This window comes from Astatotilapia calliptera, chromosome 14, assembly GCF_900246225.1.
Source record: "Astatotilapia calliptera chromosome 14, fAstCal1.2, whole genome shotgun sequence".
Classification (NCBI taxonomy): domain Eukaryota; kingdom Metazoa; phylum Chordata; class Actinopteri; order Cichliformes; family Cichlidae; genus Astatotilapia; species Astatotilapia calliptera.
Genome location: NC_039315.1, coordinates 16,295,760 through 16,310,563, shown reverse-complemented (window position 1 = coordinate 16,310,563; position 14,804 = coordinate 16,295,760). Strand labels below are relative to the sequence as shown.

Below are 14,804 nucleotides of genomic sequence, written 5' to 3'. Positions count from 1 at the left end.
ATAGTGAGTGAGAAAGGTGACTGGAAAGGAAAAACTCAATGCATCATGGGAATCCCCCGGCAGCCTATGTCTATTGCAGCATAACTAAGGGAGGATTCAGGGTCACCTGGTCCAGCCCTAACTATATGCTTTAGCAAAAAGGAAAGTTTTAAGCCTAATCTTGAAAGTAGAGATAGTGTCTGTCTCCTGAATCCAAACTGGAAGCTGGTTCCACAGAAGAGGGGCCTGAAAACTGAAGGCTCTCCCTCCCATTCTACTTTTAAATACTCTAGGAACAACAAGTAGGCCTGCAGAGCGAGAGTGAAGTGCTCTAATAGGGTGATATGGTACTACAAGGTCATTAAGATAAGATGGGGCCTGATTATTTAAGACCTTGTATGTGAAGAGCAGGATTTTGAATTCAATTCTGGATTTAACAGGAAGCCAATGAAGGGAAGCCAAAACGGGAGAAATCTGCTCTCTCTTTCTAGTCCCTGTCAGTACTCTTGCTGCAGCATTTTGGATTAGCTGAAGGCTTTTCAGTGAGTTTTTTGGACATCCTGATAATAATGAATTACAGTAGTCCAGCCTGGAAGTAATAAATGCATGAACTAGTTTTTCAGCGTCACTCCGAGACAGGATATTTATAATTTTAGAGATGTTGCGCAAATGGAAGAACGCAGTCTTACATATTTGTTTAATATGTGCATTGAAGGACATGTCCTGGTCAAAAATGACTCCAAGGTTCCTCACAGCGTTACTGGAGGCCAAGGTAATGCCATCCAGAGTAAGAATCTGGTTAGATACTATATTTCTAAGCTTTTCAGGGCCGAGTACAATAACCTCAATTTTATCAGAATTAAGAAGCAGAAAGTTAGCGGCCATCCAGGTCTTTATGTCTTTAAGACATTCCTGCAGTTTAACTAATTGGTGTGTGTTATCTGGCTTCATGGACAGATAGAGCTGGGTGTCATCTGCATAGCAGTGAAAATGTATGCTATGTCTTCTGATGATACTGCCTAAGGGAAGCATGTATAATGTAAACAGAATTGGTCCTAGCACTGAACCCTGTGGAACTCCATAATTAACCTCAGTGTGTGAAGAGGACTCTCCATTTACATGCACAAACTGGAGTCTATTAGATAGATATGATACAAACCACTGCAGTGCAGTACCTGTAATACCTACAGCATGTTCTAATCGCTCTAATAGGATATTATGGTCGACAGTATCGAATGCTGCACTAAGGTCTAGCAGGACAAGCACTGAGATGAGTCCACTGTCAGAGGCCATAAGAAGATCATTTGTAACCTTCACTAAAGCTGTTTCTGTGCTGTGATGAGCTCTGACTGACTGAAACTCTTCAAATAAACCATTCCTCTGCAGATGATCTGTTAGCTGTTTGACAACTACTCTTTCAAGGATTTTTGATATGAAAGGAAGGTTGGAGATTGGCCTATAATTAGCTAAGACTGCTGGGTCTAGAGATGGCTTTTTGAGTAAAGGTTTAACTACAGCTAGCTTGAAGGCCTGTGGTACATAGCCGATCATTAGAGATAGGTTGATCATATTTAAGATCGATATCAAACCCCTTATGTCAAACAAGTGATTTATGACCCCCAATAAAAGTATTTATGACCACGGAAGTAATAAAGGAAGCAATAAAACATATGGTAGCCATAAAAATAACATATTAATAAACAATATCATATTAATAAAAATTATCATATTTCATAACTCTTTAATTTTCAAAAAAATATCTAATTGTTATAAATATATAATTTTTATCATCAATAACACTTTTCTCATTTTAAGCAAAAGAAAAAAGTTTTTACTTGTTTTTATGGCCAAAAAATGCCATCTGTTCTGGTCCACGGGTGTGTGCGCGCCTGCGCCCGTGCACGCGCCTATGTGTGTATGTGAGTGTGTATATGTGAAAAATCTGTTAAACCTTACTAATGTGCTTAGTTAAACTTGTGCTTTTGTAACGTTCAGTATGGCAAGACATACAGGCTGCATAATCTAACATTTAGGCTTAAATTTAACTGATAAATTAGTTATCAACCCTAGCTTTTTTTTTTCCAGAAAAAGAAAAAAAGACTTTCTCTCTTTTCTTTAAGAACATGGATCCCAGACCTGCCCACCTGATCCTGCTCGCCCAGACCCCTGTAACCAGCTACAGGGGTTCTGCGACTCCAGCGCAAGTCACACAAATGCATCTTTGTAGGGTTCAGCCAGCATCCGTTAACCCCTTGGCCCCTCTGGCAGATTTTGGGGCTACGCCTTCAACCTCAGAGAGAGTGAGCTCTATTTCTACCAGCTGCCAGTGAAAGTTTTGGCCCTCTATGTTCATATCACTCTTTATAGCCATCCATCCATCCATTCGCTTCCGCTTATCCTTTTCAGGGTCGCGGGGGGCGCTGGAGCCTATCCCAGCTGTCATAGGGCGAGAGGCAGGGTACACCCTGGACAGGTTGCCAGTCTGTCGCAGGGCTAACACATAGGGACAGACAACCATTCACACTCACATTCACTCGCACATTCACACCTAGTGGCAATTTGGATTATCCAATTAACCTATCCCCACAAGTTGCATGTCTTTGGACGGTGGGAGGAAGCCGGAGTACCCGGAGAGAACCCACGCAAACACGGGGAGAACATGCAAACTCCACACAGAAAGACTCTTTATAGCCTATTAGTTTTATTTGCGAAGGAAATTAGAACAAACATCCTAATGAGTGATTTGGCAGAACTACGTTGTATTTATAGAGTTGCTAATTATTTGGCATTATTGCAGGCAAACCAGCCTATGAAATGGATTAAACACATCATGACTGGGTTCCAGTGCTACACAATGAGCACTCCGAAATCCCTGCTTCAAACATACCACCATGCCAATCAGATTACTTATTCCGTGTGAGGGTGAAGAGGTGACCCTTCTGGATAAGATGGTGAAGGTTTGCTGCATTTTGGTGAATGGTGTGGTAGTAAAACCAGGGAAAAATGAAACTTGCTCTTGTTAAATATTCTTAAGTCTTGTGCTGTATAAATAGCGGTAATTTTTCAAAAGATACAGTAAATTAAGTAGTGTTAGTAGTGGGTGATATCGTGTAAACGCTGTCATGATTTTGTGTAAACATTTTGTCATTTTCTATAAAGTGGTTTTAATTTTTTTTTAAAAAGGCAAAAATTGGTTTGTTTCTTTATTCAACTTTTGAACAGTGGTACTCAGTCAGTACATATTCAGTAAATGCAAATTATTTACACAGCAGTGCACTACAGGCATAAATCTAGACCCCTAGATAAAACATTATGGGTCATTCCCACAACCCACAGCTTTACTGCGTTCCAGCAAAGTATCCAATAGCAGTGACAACTCCTCCACAGTAGCAGGCGGGATTTTTCTTTTTTGAGGACGGCTCCTTTTACCTTTCAATACGGATGGTCTGTTTATGTTTTGATTGAGAGCCTTTTTTTGGGCAGCTGAAGAAGAGAAGTCTATCTTATGGCCGACCTCTGGCTGTATCTTGGTCATATTACCAGGCAAAACCCAGTATGCAGGTTCATCTGTAACAGTCCTTGTGCCACAGATCCGCACTGTTGCTTCTACTTTAAACAGAAGAGCAGTGACATGGGTGCAGGTCTCCACGACTCCGGCCATACAGCTGCAGTGGGCGGCTTCAACCTTCCATGTGATGCTCACAAGGCCCCTTGACTGCAATGCTGGTTCATTCAGTCTTTGAGAGTGCAGTACCTGAAACATACAAAGTTAATTTAAAGACAAGAACTATGAGCCAAGGCTGACATAAATGTGTTTTATCTACTTTCTAATCCATTTATCATAAATGTAACAAAGTGTTTAGAAAGTGAGCACATACATGTAATTTTTCCTTTTTTTTTTTAATGCATCCATCTATAGAACGCTGCATGTTATATTCTAAATCTGCCTGTTCTCTTTCAGAAACCTGCCTGCAGAAAATGAACCTAAAGTATGTAATGCAAGGATGTAATCACTTGCACTTCCCAGCCACCGTATACAGACAAAGATAATACAAAACCAAGAAAGACTACCATACAAGCTATACCACAGGCACAACATACCCTTGCATCAATGAGGTAACCACTGGCTTCTCTGAAAGATAATACTATACAACTCAGTTACTTATTAAAATTTCTTCAATCTGGATGGAATGAGGTTAAAAAAAAAAAGTCCTAAGGACTGTGATGCTGTGATGTCCACTCCAGGCAAGATTTTGTTGACGCACACTTGAATGCGCCAGAATAGCAAATGTCTGTCTTTATTGATGTGCTCAGACTTACTGACGATCAATCAAGTGAATCTGATTAAGAGCACCTGACTGCTACATATCCTCTGAATTCATATGGAAGTAAGGGTGTACTGTGAGTAATCTTGTGAAAATCTTCTTTTTCCCATGAGTGTAAATAATTTGTGCTTTGTGTCTATACAGGGAGTGCAGAATTATTAGGCAAATGAGTATTTTGTCCACATCATCCTCTTCATGCATGTTGTCTTACTCCAAGCTGTATAGGCTCGAAAGCCTACTACCAATTAAGCATATTAGGTGATGTGCATCTCTGTAATGAGAAGGGGTGTGGTCTAATGACATCAACACCCTATGTCAGGTGTGCATAATTATTAGGCAACGTCCTTTCCTTTGGCAAAATGGGTCAAAAGAAGGACTTGACAGGCTCAGAAAAGTCAAAAATAGTGAGATATCTTGGGGATGCAGCAGTCTCAAAATTGCAAAGCTTCTGAAGCGTGATCATCGAACAATCAAGCGTTTCATTCAAAATAGTCAACAGGGTCGCAAGAAGCGTGTGGAAAAACCAAGGCGCAAAATAACTGCCCATGAACTGAGAAAAGTCAAGCGTGCAGCTGCCAAGATGCCACTTGCCACCAGTTTGGCCATATTTCAGAGCTGCAACATCACTGGAGTGCCCAAAAGCACAAGGTGTGCAATACTCAGAGACATGGCCAAGGTAAGAAAGGCTGAAAGACGACCACCACTGAACAAGACACACAAGCTAAAACGTCAAGACTGGGCCAAGAAATATCTCAAGACTAGTTTTTCTAAGGTTTTATGGACTGATGAAATGAGAGTGAGTCTTGATGGGCCCGTGGCTGGATCGGTAAAGGGCAGAGAGCTCCAGTCCGACTCAGACGCCAGCAAGGTGGAGGTGGAGTACTGGTTTGGGCTGGTATCATCAAAGATGAGCTTGTGGGGCCTTTTCGGGTTGAGGATGGAGTCAAGCTCAACTCCCAGTCCTACTGCCAGTTTCTGGAAGACACCTTCTTCAAGCAGTGGTACAGGAAGAAGTCTGCATCCTTCAAGAAAAACATGATTTTCATGCAGGACAATGCTCCATCACACACGTCCAAGTACTCCACAGCGTGGCTGGCAAGAAAGGGTATAAAAGAAGAAAAACTAATGACATGGCCACCTTGTTCACCTGATCTGAACCCCATTGAGAACCTGTGGTCCATCATCAAATGTGAGCGTTACAAGGAGGGAAAACAGTACACCTCTCTGAACAGTGTCTGGGAGGCTGTGGTTGCTGCTGCACGCAATGTTGATGGTGAACAGATCAAAACACTGACAGAATCCATGGATGGCAGGCTTTTGAGTGTCCTTGCAAAGAAAGGTGGCTATATTGGTTGCTGATTTGTTTTTGTTTTGTTTTTGAATGTCAGAAATGTGTATTTGTGAATGTGGAGATGTTATATTGGTTTCACTGGTAAAAATAAATAATTGAAATGGGTATATATTTGTTTTTTGTTAAGTTGCCTAATAATTATGCACAGCAATAGTCACCTGCACACACAGATATCCCCCTAAAATAGCTAAAACTAAAAACAAACTAAAAACTACTTCCAAAAACATTCAGCTTTGATATTAATGTGTTTTTTGGGTTCATTGAGAACATGGTTGTTGTTCAATAATAAACTTATTCCTCAAAAATACAACTTGCCTAATAATTCTGCACTCCCTGTATGCTTTGTGTGAAGCTGCTTCATTAGCAAAAGAAAATATTTTTACTTTTTGTTTTAATGAATACTTAAAAAACAAACAGACAAACAAACAAAAACTTATCTTTAACCAGTTCAAAATGTAGAAATGTATTCCTTTAAAGTCATTTCGATGTTTTGAATGTATTTGTCCACTAGATGGAGCCAAAATACTTCAAACCCATGTTGTCACCATTTGAGTGAAAAGAAATGGTGGCTTGTTTGACTTCTGGAATCAGTTGTTTCGTTATTAAAATCATCTCACACGTAAATTAAACATCTCTATCCATTTAAAAAAAAATTTTAAAAAAACCTAACTCCACGCCTTCCTCCAAAAAGTTTTCGAATATGTCAAATGTTCACCAAAATAGAAAGCAAACAGTCATGCGAGGTGTACCAAATGAAGTGGTCAGTGTATATGCTGCATTTATGAATAGGTACCAGTAGAAAGGTAGGGATGTGACCGGATGCAACGTTGCGCCAACATACACTACCGTAAAATGTAACGTATGTGAGGAAGAACGCTATGCTTTGGCGACCTCTTGAGGCAAAAAAGCACTCGAAAGAACTTGTATTGACTCGTACTGTACCTATGCGTGCTGGGACGCCGCTCATCTGTTTGGAGGTTAACTCGAGTGATTTGAGGTTCTGGCGCAATGGCAGGTAAGGCGATTTGTCATCTAAAGCAAGTTGTAGCTACTCAAATGTGAACACATGAACACATAACTGAAGTTTTAAATCACACGCAATTAATACAAACAAGCAGCACGGGTTGAGGAAGTTGGAGAATGGCTATAGCGAACACGGATCTGACTGCTAATTGAAAACTTCATTTTTTCTCTCTTTTTTCTTCTCTCTCTCTTAGTCATTAATTATTCGTTGCCAGAGCTCAGGATGAAATCAAACTTGACCTGGTAGTAAGGCAAACCACCGGTTAAAAGCTCTGCTGTCATTTTTTGGCACAGCTGCAGAGTGAAAAGCAAAGGAGATCCTCCTCCGATCTAAATCCTGTTTAGTATCCGCAGAGATTGTGTTTTCACAAAACGCATTGGCCCAAGTGATGCCCTTAGAGGAAATGACGTGATACTGTTAATTGTTCTGCTTTTTATTTTATTTGTATTCTTTTCCCTCCTTTTTTCAGCGCGAAATCGTTTGTAGTTTCACTTTTGTACTGCCCACCCACTTTTTTTAATAATCGGTTTACATATCCACACAGCGCGGGATGAAGATCACTGGCCAGAATATATCAACACAGATTTTAAAAGTTACATTTAGTTATAAATTAGCTGCATTTATCTCGAAAAGGAAATATTTTTAGAAATATCTTGTGTTTTCAGATGGGAAGCACGCCACTGGAGTGCTTTTAATATGCAGCACTAAAATATTAATTAAATCTCAAATCAGGTACACCTGTAAAATCTAATGCAAACCAAACAGAGCTTTATAAAGAGATCACTGCTCAAACTTGCAGTTTTCCAAAAAATCCAAACAAACACTGGTCAGACAGCTGAGAACTGAGCTTTCTAAATCACAGATGTGTTTCAATCTGTGTACAAGCGTGTTGACTAATTTTTTACCACTTGAAGTCACCTTAAGAAGTCAAAATGAGAGCAAATTATTCAAGTTGTTACGTGAGTTTGTGTTGAATCATCTTAAACCTGATAAATGGGATTTTCTTTCTCCTAGAAAGCGCAAGCTCGATGCTTGTGCGGGTGAGGAGTAAGTTTGTTGAAAAGACCTCCAACCCTCTTCTTAACCAGCTCCTGGATGACATTTTGGAGGATGGCATCTTGAATGATGGAGAGAGAGAGTCAATAGTTGAGGAGAACAAGAACCGAGCCGACAAGGCGCGCTGCCTTATTGACACTGTGAGGAAAAAAGGAGATCTAGCCAGCAACAAATTGATTCGTCACCTTCAAAAAAGAGATCCTATGCTTTTCGCTGAGCTGGGTCTGACTGTCTGACCAGGTGAGATGGGATACATCAGTGGAGCTTATCAACACATATGAGCAAAAGGAGGCTTTAACCCTGATTTTATAGAGTCACAAACTGATGTTGTACTTTGACACTGAAATACAGAAATAGGATCTATCAGGCTTTGACTTTGGTTGATGCCACTTAGGTTATGTTTAATCTCTACGCATTGTTGTTTGGCACCATGTTTTGTTTTTTTGTTTTTTACCGTTACCTGATTTTTCGTATTTATGTTTTTATCCACAGGAGGAAACGAAAACCTCGTGAACACTCATCCCTACTGCCGAGACTTTGTGAAATAAAGAGATGTGCAGTGAACATGCTCATCTTTCATCATCATTACTTTTCAAAGCAATAATATCAACATGAATGATCACATCTAAAGATACAATACTGTATCTTAATTTTTTTTTACACTCTAGAGCACTATTATATGATGCTTTTATATTTTGCCAACGTGACAATCAGAAAAACAATCTATTTGTGCTCTCAAATGTGCATGAACATAAAACTGTAATGTTTCCAGGTTCCTCTGTACATTATTTTTTGCATGTGATGGATGAGAATTACAATCTGTTTACGTTAAGATCATTTTATAATCTAGTTGAATTAAATCTTAACGACAGTAAATGAGCTTGTGTGTTTATTATATAGTATGATTCATTTGCATGTACAATGACATGTGGACCTTTATAGCGCATGACGGTTTTTTTTGTTTATGTTTTTTGTTTGTTCGTTTTGTTTGTTTGTTATGGCTCCCAAGTGAATGGTTAGCATGGGTGCCACGGTGTTTTATAATGTTACAGTATAGTTTTAGCCATTATAAGGTACAGTTTAATGATCCGGGTTACTCACATCAAAGTAGGAGCACCACAGGCCTGCTCTGACTTTTATACAGAAATTTATGCACTGTGCGGTACTACTATGTAGGTCATATGCGGAAAGGAGGAGCCTTATATCGTTCATCTCTGATAGCAAACATTACGCAAGCATAATCAGGTTAAAGTCAGCAGCAATTTAAGCAGGTTGGCCACACAAGTTTTGAGCAATGGCAGGTAAGAGCACACGGACTAAATGCATTTTGTTCTACGTTGTCATATATGAGTTTAGCCAGCGAGCAGGAATGCAGCACAATAGGCATAAAGTGTTTACCACCACTGGATTGTGTTACGAACGTTTTGCGGAAGACAGCGGCGGAAAATATGTATTCTTACACTTTCGACAAAACAAAAGTGTTTGTCAGAGAAAAGTTTGAATAGTGTGATTCGACATTTGTTATTTTCATACTATGTTTATGCCAGATTGGATCCATACTTTCGTTTTGCACCCCGGAAAACTATTCCCGCCCAGATGTCTGTTGTTGAAAAAATCTTCTAGTGGAAGGTTTTCAGAGATGAGAGAGCGAGGGTTTAAGTTTCTTTGTTGACAACTATTTGCGTTATGTATACACACTGAATCCACGGAGGCTGTTCTTTAAGTACAACTTCTAAAGATGGGAGGTCACACATTTCCAAAGTGCGACAGGATAGCATATAAAGTTTGTTTTGTTTTGTTTGTTCTTTATTAAAATATCCAAATTTGTATGTTGACGACAGGCATCGGTAATGGTTTCGTTATGCACTAAAACAGTAGCTTCGTTTTTACTCTGCACTTTATGAGGAAGAAGGACATATCAGCCATTTCCTCCGTCAATCCGAAGAATACCGGGCGTTATAACAAGGCAGGATGTCCTACGTAGTGCGCAAACATTCACTCTTTGCACGGAACCAGCGTTAGAAATGCTGAAGTGATTCATGCACATGAAATGTTGTAGATTAGCGCTAATATCTCAGGGGATCATTCTGTAAATGTGGGTCTTTCACCGTTAACTGCATTAAGATGCCGGATTATTAGATACAACTAATATATTTTACTTTGTTACAAAGCAATAAATCTGTACATAGATCGCAATGTTTGCTTTTAATTAAAAAAAAAGACTATTCAACTTTTAGAGTCATTGTGAAAACCGCAGTTTGTAGTGATGCTGACATGTGTTATGCGTTACTGCTCCCCACCACAAAGTGAAGCGTCCAAAGACGATAATACAGCTGAAAAGGCTCAAACCGAGCAACCCCCCCCCCCCCCCCCAACGTATTCGATATATTAAATAAAAACAGCAAAATGTATACATCGCCCATTTAGTTTGAGACGAAAAGTTTTCAAAGGTCAGCAATCTTTCTAAACATTTCTAAAATGACATATTCTCTATTCTAGATAAGGAGCTTGGCAGGGTACGGTCAGACTTTGTGACGAGTGTGTCCAAAGCGGTTATAAAGATGCTGCTTGACGACCTCGTAGAAGATGGTGTGCTGAATGATATGGAGAGCGAGTCAATACTTGAAGAGAATGACAGCAGGGCTGATAAGGCGCGCTGTCTCATCGACATTGTTAAGAAAAAAGGAGACCCAGCCAGCAGCAAGATGATCGTTCACCTTAAAAGTAGAGACTCTTCTCTTTACGAAAAGCTTGGTTTGTCTTGCAGTCAGCCTTCTCAGGCAGGTGAGAAACCTTAAAAAATATTTTTATTAAAAAATATAGTGCAGAAGATAATGTAATGATCACACAGGTACAAACAGAATAAAATACATTATTTCAAGCAATAATCTGTTTTGTCAGCCTCAGCTCCAGATCCTCGGGAGCCACCGGAATGGTCAGATACACTGATCCACACGACTGAGAAATTCTGGAAGATGAAAATGGATGATAAAAGTGTGAGTCATTCACAAACCTCATGCAAAATATCTCAGTTTGATAATAAGAAATAAAGTGTTTTCTTATTAAAGTTAATGTTGAGACACAAGATAGATTTTTCAACTTTTTTCCCTTTATTTTTGTTTTGCAGATTTACCATGTGACCAAAGACGCCTTTAAAAATCGCGTAGCTCTGCTGATCACTAACATGAAGTTTACTGATGGGAAATTCAATAGAAATGGAGCTGAGAAAGATGAGGAGAACATGAGGAAGCTGCTCTCTGCTCTGGGTTATGAAGTGGTGAAATACACAAATCTCACAGGAAAGGTATTTTTATTAAAAGGGAAAATCTGGGGAAAAATTTTATGTCTGGTTTGTTTTGAGATACAGGAAGTTATGCCTTGACTTTTTTTTTTTGTTATGTTCTTACAGGCTATTAATAAGGCTCTAATTGACTTCTCCAAACATCCAAAACTCAAAGATACAGACAGTGTGTTGGTGGTTATAATGTCTCACGGGAAGCTAGGAGCAGTCCTTGGTGTCGACTGCAAAGAACCCATTTGTGATAATGAGGAACAAGATGCGTATGAGGTGAACAACATTTACAAGCAGTTGAGCTCAGACAAGTGTCCTGCACTTCTGAACAAACCCAAGATCATCATCATCCAGGCCTGCAGAGGAGGTGATCACCTTCTGTTCTTACAGTTACAAAAAAAGGCTTAAGTTATAGATTTGCTGGAGTCTTCTTATCTTACAAGTACATTGCATATGTTTCAGAGGAGAGAGGAGGTGTGCTTGTTAGTGACTGTGCAAAGCCAGATCTGGTCTGTGATGACGTGAAACAGCCAAGTCCATCCCTATGTGCTGATGAAGAGGGCTTAGAAGACGACACTCTACGATGTGTACACAAGGAAAAAGACTTCATTTCTCTTCTCTCCTGCACTCCAGGTCAGTGTAGCTAGGCAATTATTAAAACTTAGTGACACACACACAGTGATGACACACATGAATCTGTAATGATAACCCCCCCCCCCCACCCACCCCCCCCAAAAAAAAAACCTGTATCCAATTTCTGTCTCTGAATTTTCTTTCTGCAGATACTGTGTCATATAGAGACAGGAATCAAGGGTCTATCCTCATACAGTACATTGTTCAGGTTTTCAACACCTTTGCACATCAAGACGACGTCGAGGAGCTCTTCAGAAAAGTAAGCGCTGCAAGTGTAAATTGTTTTATACTTATTGGAAGCAAGTCTCATTACTTCACAACCATGTTGATACTGCTTGTGACATTTATGTGGACAGTTACGTTAAAGCAATATTTAAATTACACTTCAATTATCACTGGGAAATAGTGCATGTACAGTATTAAAAGTAAAATAATAAAAGGTTAAAAAGTTTGCAGAGTATGGCCCAAAAGAAGGCTTTCAAAGCATTTTTCATCTCCTGGAAGTTACGCTTACAGGAATCAATAAGTGCCATATCTGTCACTTATGTTTCTGGAACATGTGGAAAGTTGTATTGCTATAGTCAAGCAGTAATTACTTTGTTCTCGTGTCATTAGTGTGATAATGTTGTACATTATTACTGTGATAATGTCGTACATCATTTTAATCATACAGGTGATGCAACGCTTTGAAGACTTCAGTGTTCAAAACAGGAGACAGATGCCAACAAAAGACAGATGCACACTGACAAGACGCTTCTACTTCTTTCCAGGCCTCTGAGATATTTTTACAGTTATGTAACTCAACTTTGCTGCCATTTCAATTGATGTTTTTAGTGCTCAGAGTTAGGTCATTTTATCATTTCCAAAGAACTACAAAGAGATGCAAACCTAGAAGCAAAAAGATGATATGATCTCACAGTTAGACAAAAATGGCCACAATAAGATGCAAAATAGCTACAAACAGATGGAAAATACAATGATAATAAAAATTTTAAAAGAATGAAACAAAGCTGCCATCTGTCTGTCTCCTTTGTTAAAAAAAAAAATCCTGATGACATTTCTAGCTTCATGTGAGACCCATGCACACAAAACACATCAACATGAAATATCCTCTATGTGGCAATTGGAGACGGTTGGATGGACGAACTGGAAGAGACGTCCAGCAGAAACAGGGTCAGAGAGGGACAGACATACTCTCTTCCACAGCATGTCTTTGTCCTATCTTCCTCCCTTCACACCATCTTTGCAGAAGATGGACACCCCTCCCTCAACCTGGTTCTGCTAGGGCTTTCTTCCTGTTATAAGGGAGTTTTTCCTTCCCACTGTCGCTAAACCTCTTGTTTGCATAGGAGTCCATATGATTGTTAGCTTTTCTCTGTTTTCTTTGTATTATTTTTTTTCTATTATTCTAGAGTAACATGTAAAGTATCCTGACATAACTGTTGCTGTGTTTTCATGCTATACAAAAATAAAGAAATAAAAATAAAATGCGCTTTGCTTTTATTTTCCACTCACTGCCTTTCTCTCTCTTTGGATTCATACACCACTGCTGCATTTAACTTAAGGAGTTACTACACTCTGCCTCTCTCTCCTACAGTGTCTTGCTCTCAATTCTTCTCATCTCTGCCCTTGTCGCCACATCTTCCTGTTAAAAAAGAATCCACTGGTGTTAAGTGCTTGTTCAAAGGGGGTCATCTGACTGTAATTGTGCTTGTTTGTTTGTTTATATCATAGGACCTTTAGCCTACAATATAAATTGCCCTGAGGTGACAACTGGTATACTGGTTTAGGGCTTTTGCTATACTGCTCCACTTGATGGTCATAGCTTAGAAGATTTTTTTTAAAGGATCTTTTTTAATTTTCAGTCCTTACAATGCCCCAGCAGGTAGGGGCACCAGCCACTGACAGGGAGTGTGGTGGGGGAAATAGCCCCCACACCTGGGGATGCCCGAGACTTTCAGAAGGAGGTGAAGCCTAAGACCCAGCCTGACACATACAGGTCCTTCTCAAAAAATTAGCATATAGTGATAAAGTTCATTATTTTCTGTAATGTACTGATAAACAGTAGACTTTCATATATTTTAGATTCATTACACACAACTGAAGTAGTTCAAGCCTTTTATTGTTTTAATATTGATGATTTTGGCATACAGCTCATGAAAACCCAAAATTCCTATCTCAAAAAAGTAGCATATTTCATCTGACCAATAAAAGAAAAGTGTTTTTAATACAAAAAAAAAGTCAACCTTCAAATAATTATGTTCAGTTATGCACTCAATACTTGGTCGGGAATCCTTTTGCAGAAATGACTGCTTCAATGCGGCGTGGCATGGAGGCAATCAGCCTGTGGCACTGCTGAGGTGTTATGGAGGCCCAGGATGCTTCGATAGCGGCCTTAAGCTCATCCAGAGTGTTGGGTCTTGCGTCTCTCAACTTTCTCTTCACAATATCCCACAGATTCTTTATGGGGTTCAGGTCAGGAGAGTTGGCAGGCCAACTGAGCACAGTAATACCATGGTCAGTAAACCATTTACCAGTGGTTTTGGCACTGTGAGCAGGTGCCAGGTCGTGCTGAAAAATGAAATCTTCATCTCCATAAAGCTTTTCAGCAGATGGAAGCATGAAGTGCTCCAAAATCTCCTGATAGCTAGCTACATTGACCCTGCCCTTGATAAAACACAGTGGACCAACACCAGCAGCTGACATGGCACCCCAGACCATCACTGACTGTGGATACTTGACACTGGACTTCAGGCATTTTGGCATTTCCCTCTCCCCAGTCTTCCTCCAGACTCTGGCACCTTGATTTCCGAATGACATGAAAAAGTTGCTTTCATCCGAAAAAAGTACTTTGGACCACTGAGAAACAGTCCAGCGCTGCTTCTCTGAAGCCCAGGTCAGGCGCTTCTGCTGCTGTTTCTGGTTCAAAAGTGGTTTGACCTGGGGAATGCGGCACCTGTAGCCCATTTCCTGCACACACCTGTACACGGTGGCTCTGGATGTTTCTACTCCAGACTCAGCCGACTGCTTCCGCAGGTCCTCCAAGGTCTGGAATCGGTCCTTCTCCACAATCTTCCTCAGGGTCCGGTCACCTCTTCTCGTTGTGCAGCGTTTTCTGCCACACTTTTTCCTTCCCACAGACTT

At 40.0% G+C, this 14,804-nt stretch overlaps 1 protein-coding gene across 1 annotated transcript; it reads left to right on the top strand.

The window, feature by feature from the left end:
* Positions 1-8,930: 8,930 nt before the first annotated feature.
* On the top strand, positions 8,931-13,137 carry LOC113036933 (caspase-1-A-like). The gene is made up of 8 exons (XM_026193548.1): positions 8,931-9,036; positions 10,235-10,519; positions 10,637-10,731; positions 10,863-11,039; positions 11,145-11,394; positions 11,490-11,660; positions 11,810-11,919; positions 12,334-13,137. The coding sequence occupies exons 1-8, from the start codon at positions 9,030-9,032 to the stop codon at positions 12,436-12,438; spliced, it is 1,200 nt and encodes a 399-aa protein (XP_026049333.1). The 5' UTR covers positions 8,931-9,029; the 3' UTR covers positions 12,439-13,137.
* The last annotated feature ends 1,667 nt before the right edge of the window (positions 13,138-14,804 follow it).

Bases quoted from the DNA above. Each gene is read 5' to 3' on its own strand.
- LOC113036933 (XM_026193548.1), top strand. The intron at 11,661-11,809 runs GTCAGTGTAGCT...TTCTTTCTGCAG, and splicing joins TCTTCTCTCCTGCACTCCAG to ATACTGTGTCATATAGAGAC. The intron at 11,920-12,333 runs GTAAGCGCTGCA...TTAATCATACAG, and splicing joins TCGAGGAGCTCTTCAGAAAA to GTGATGCAACGCTTTGAAGA.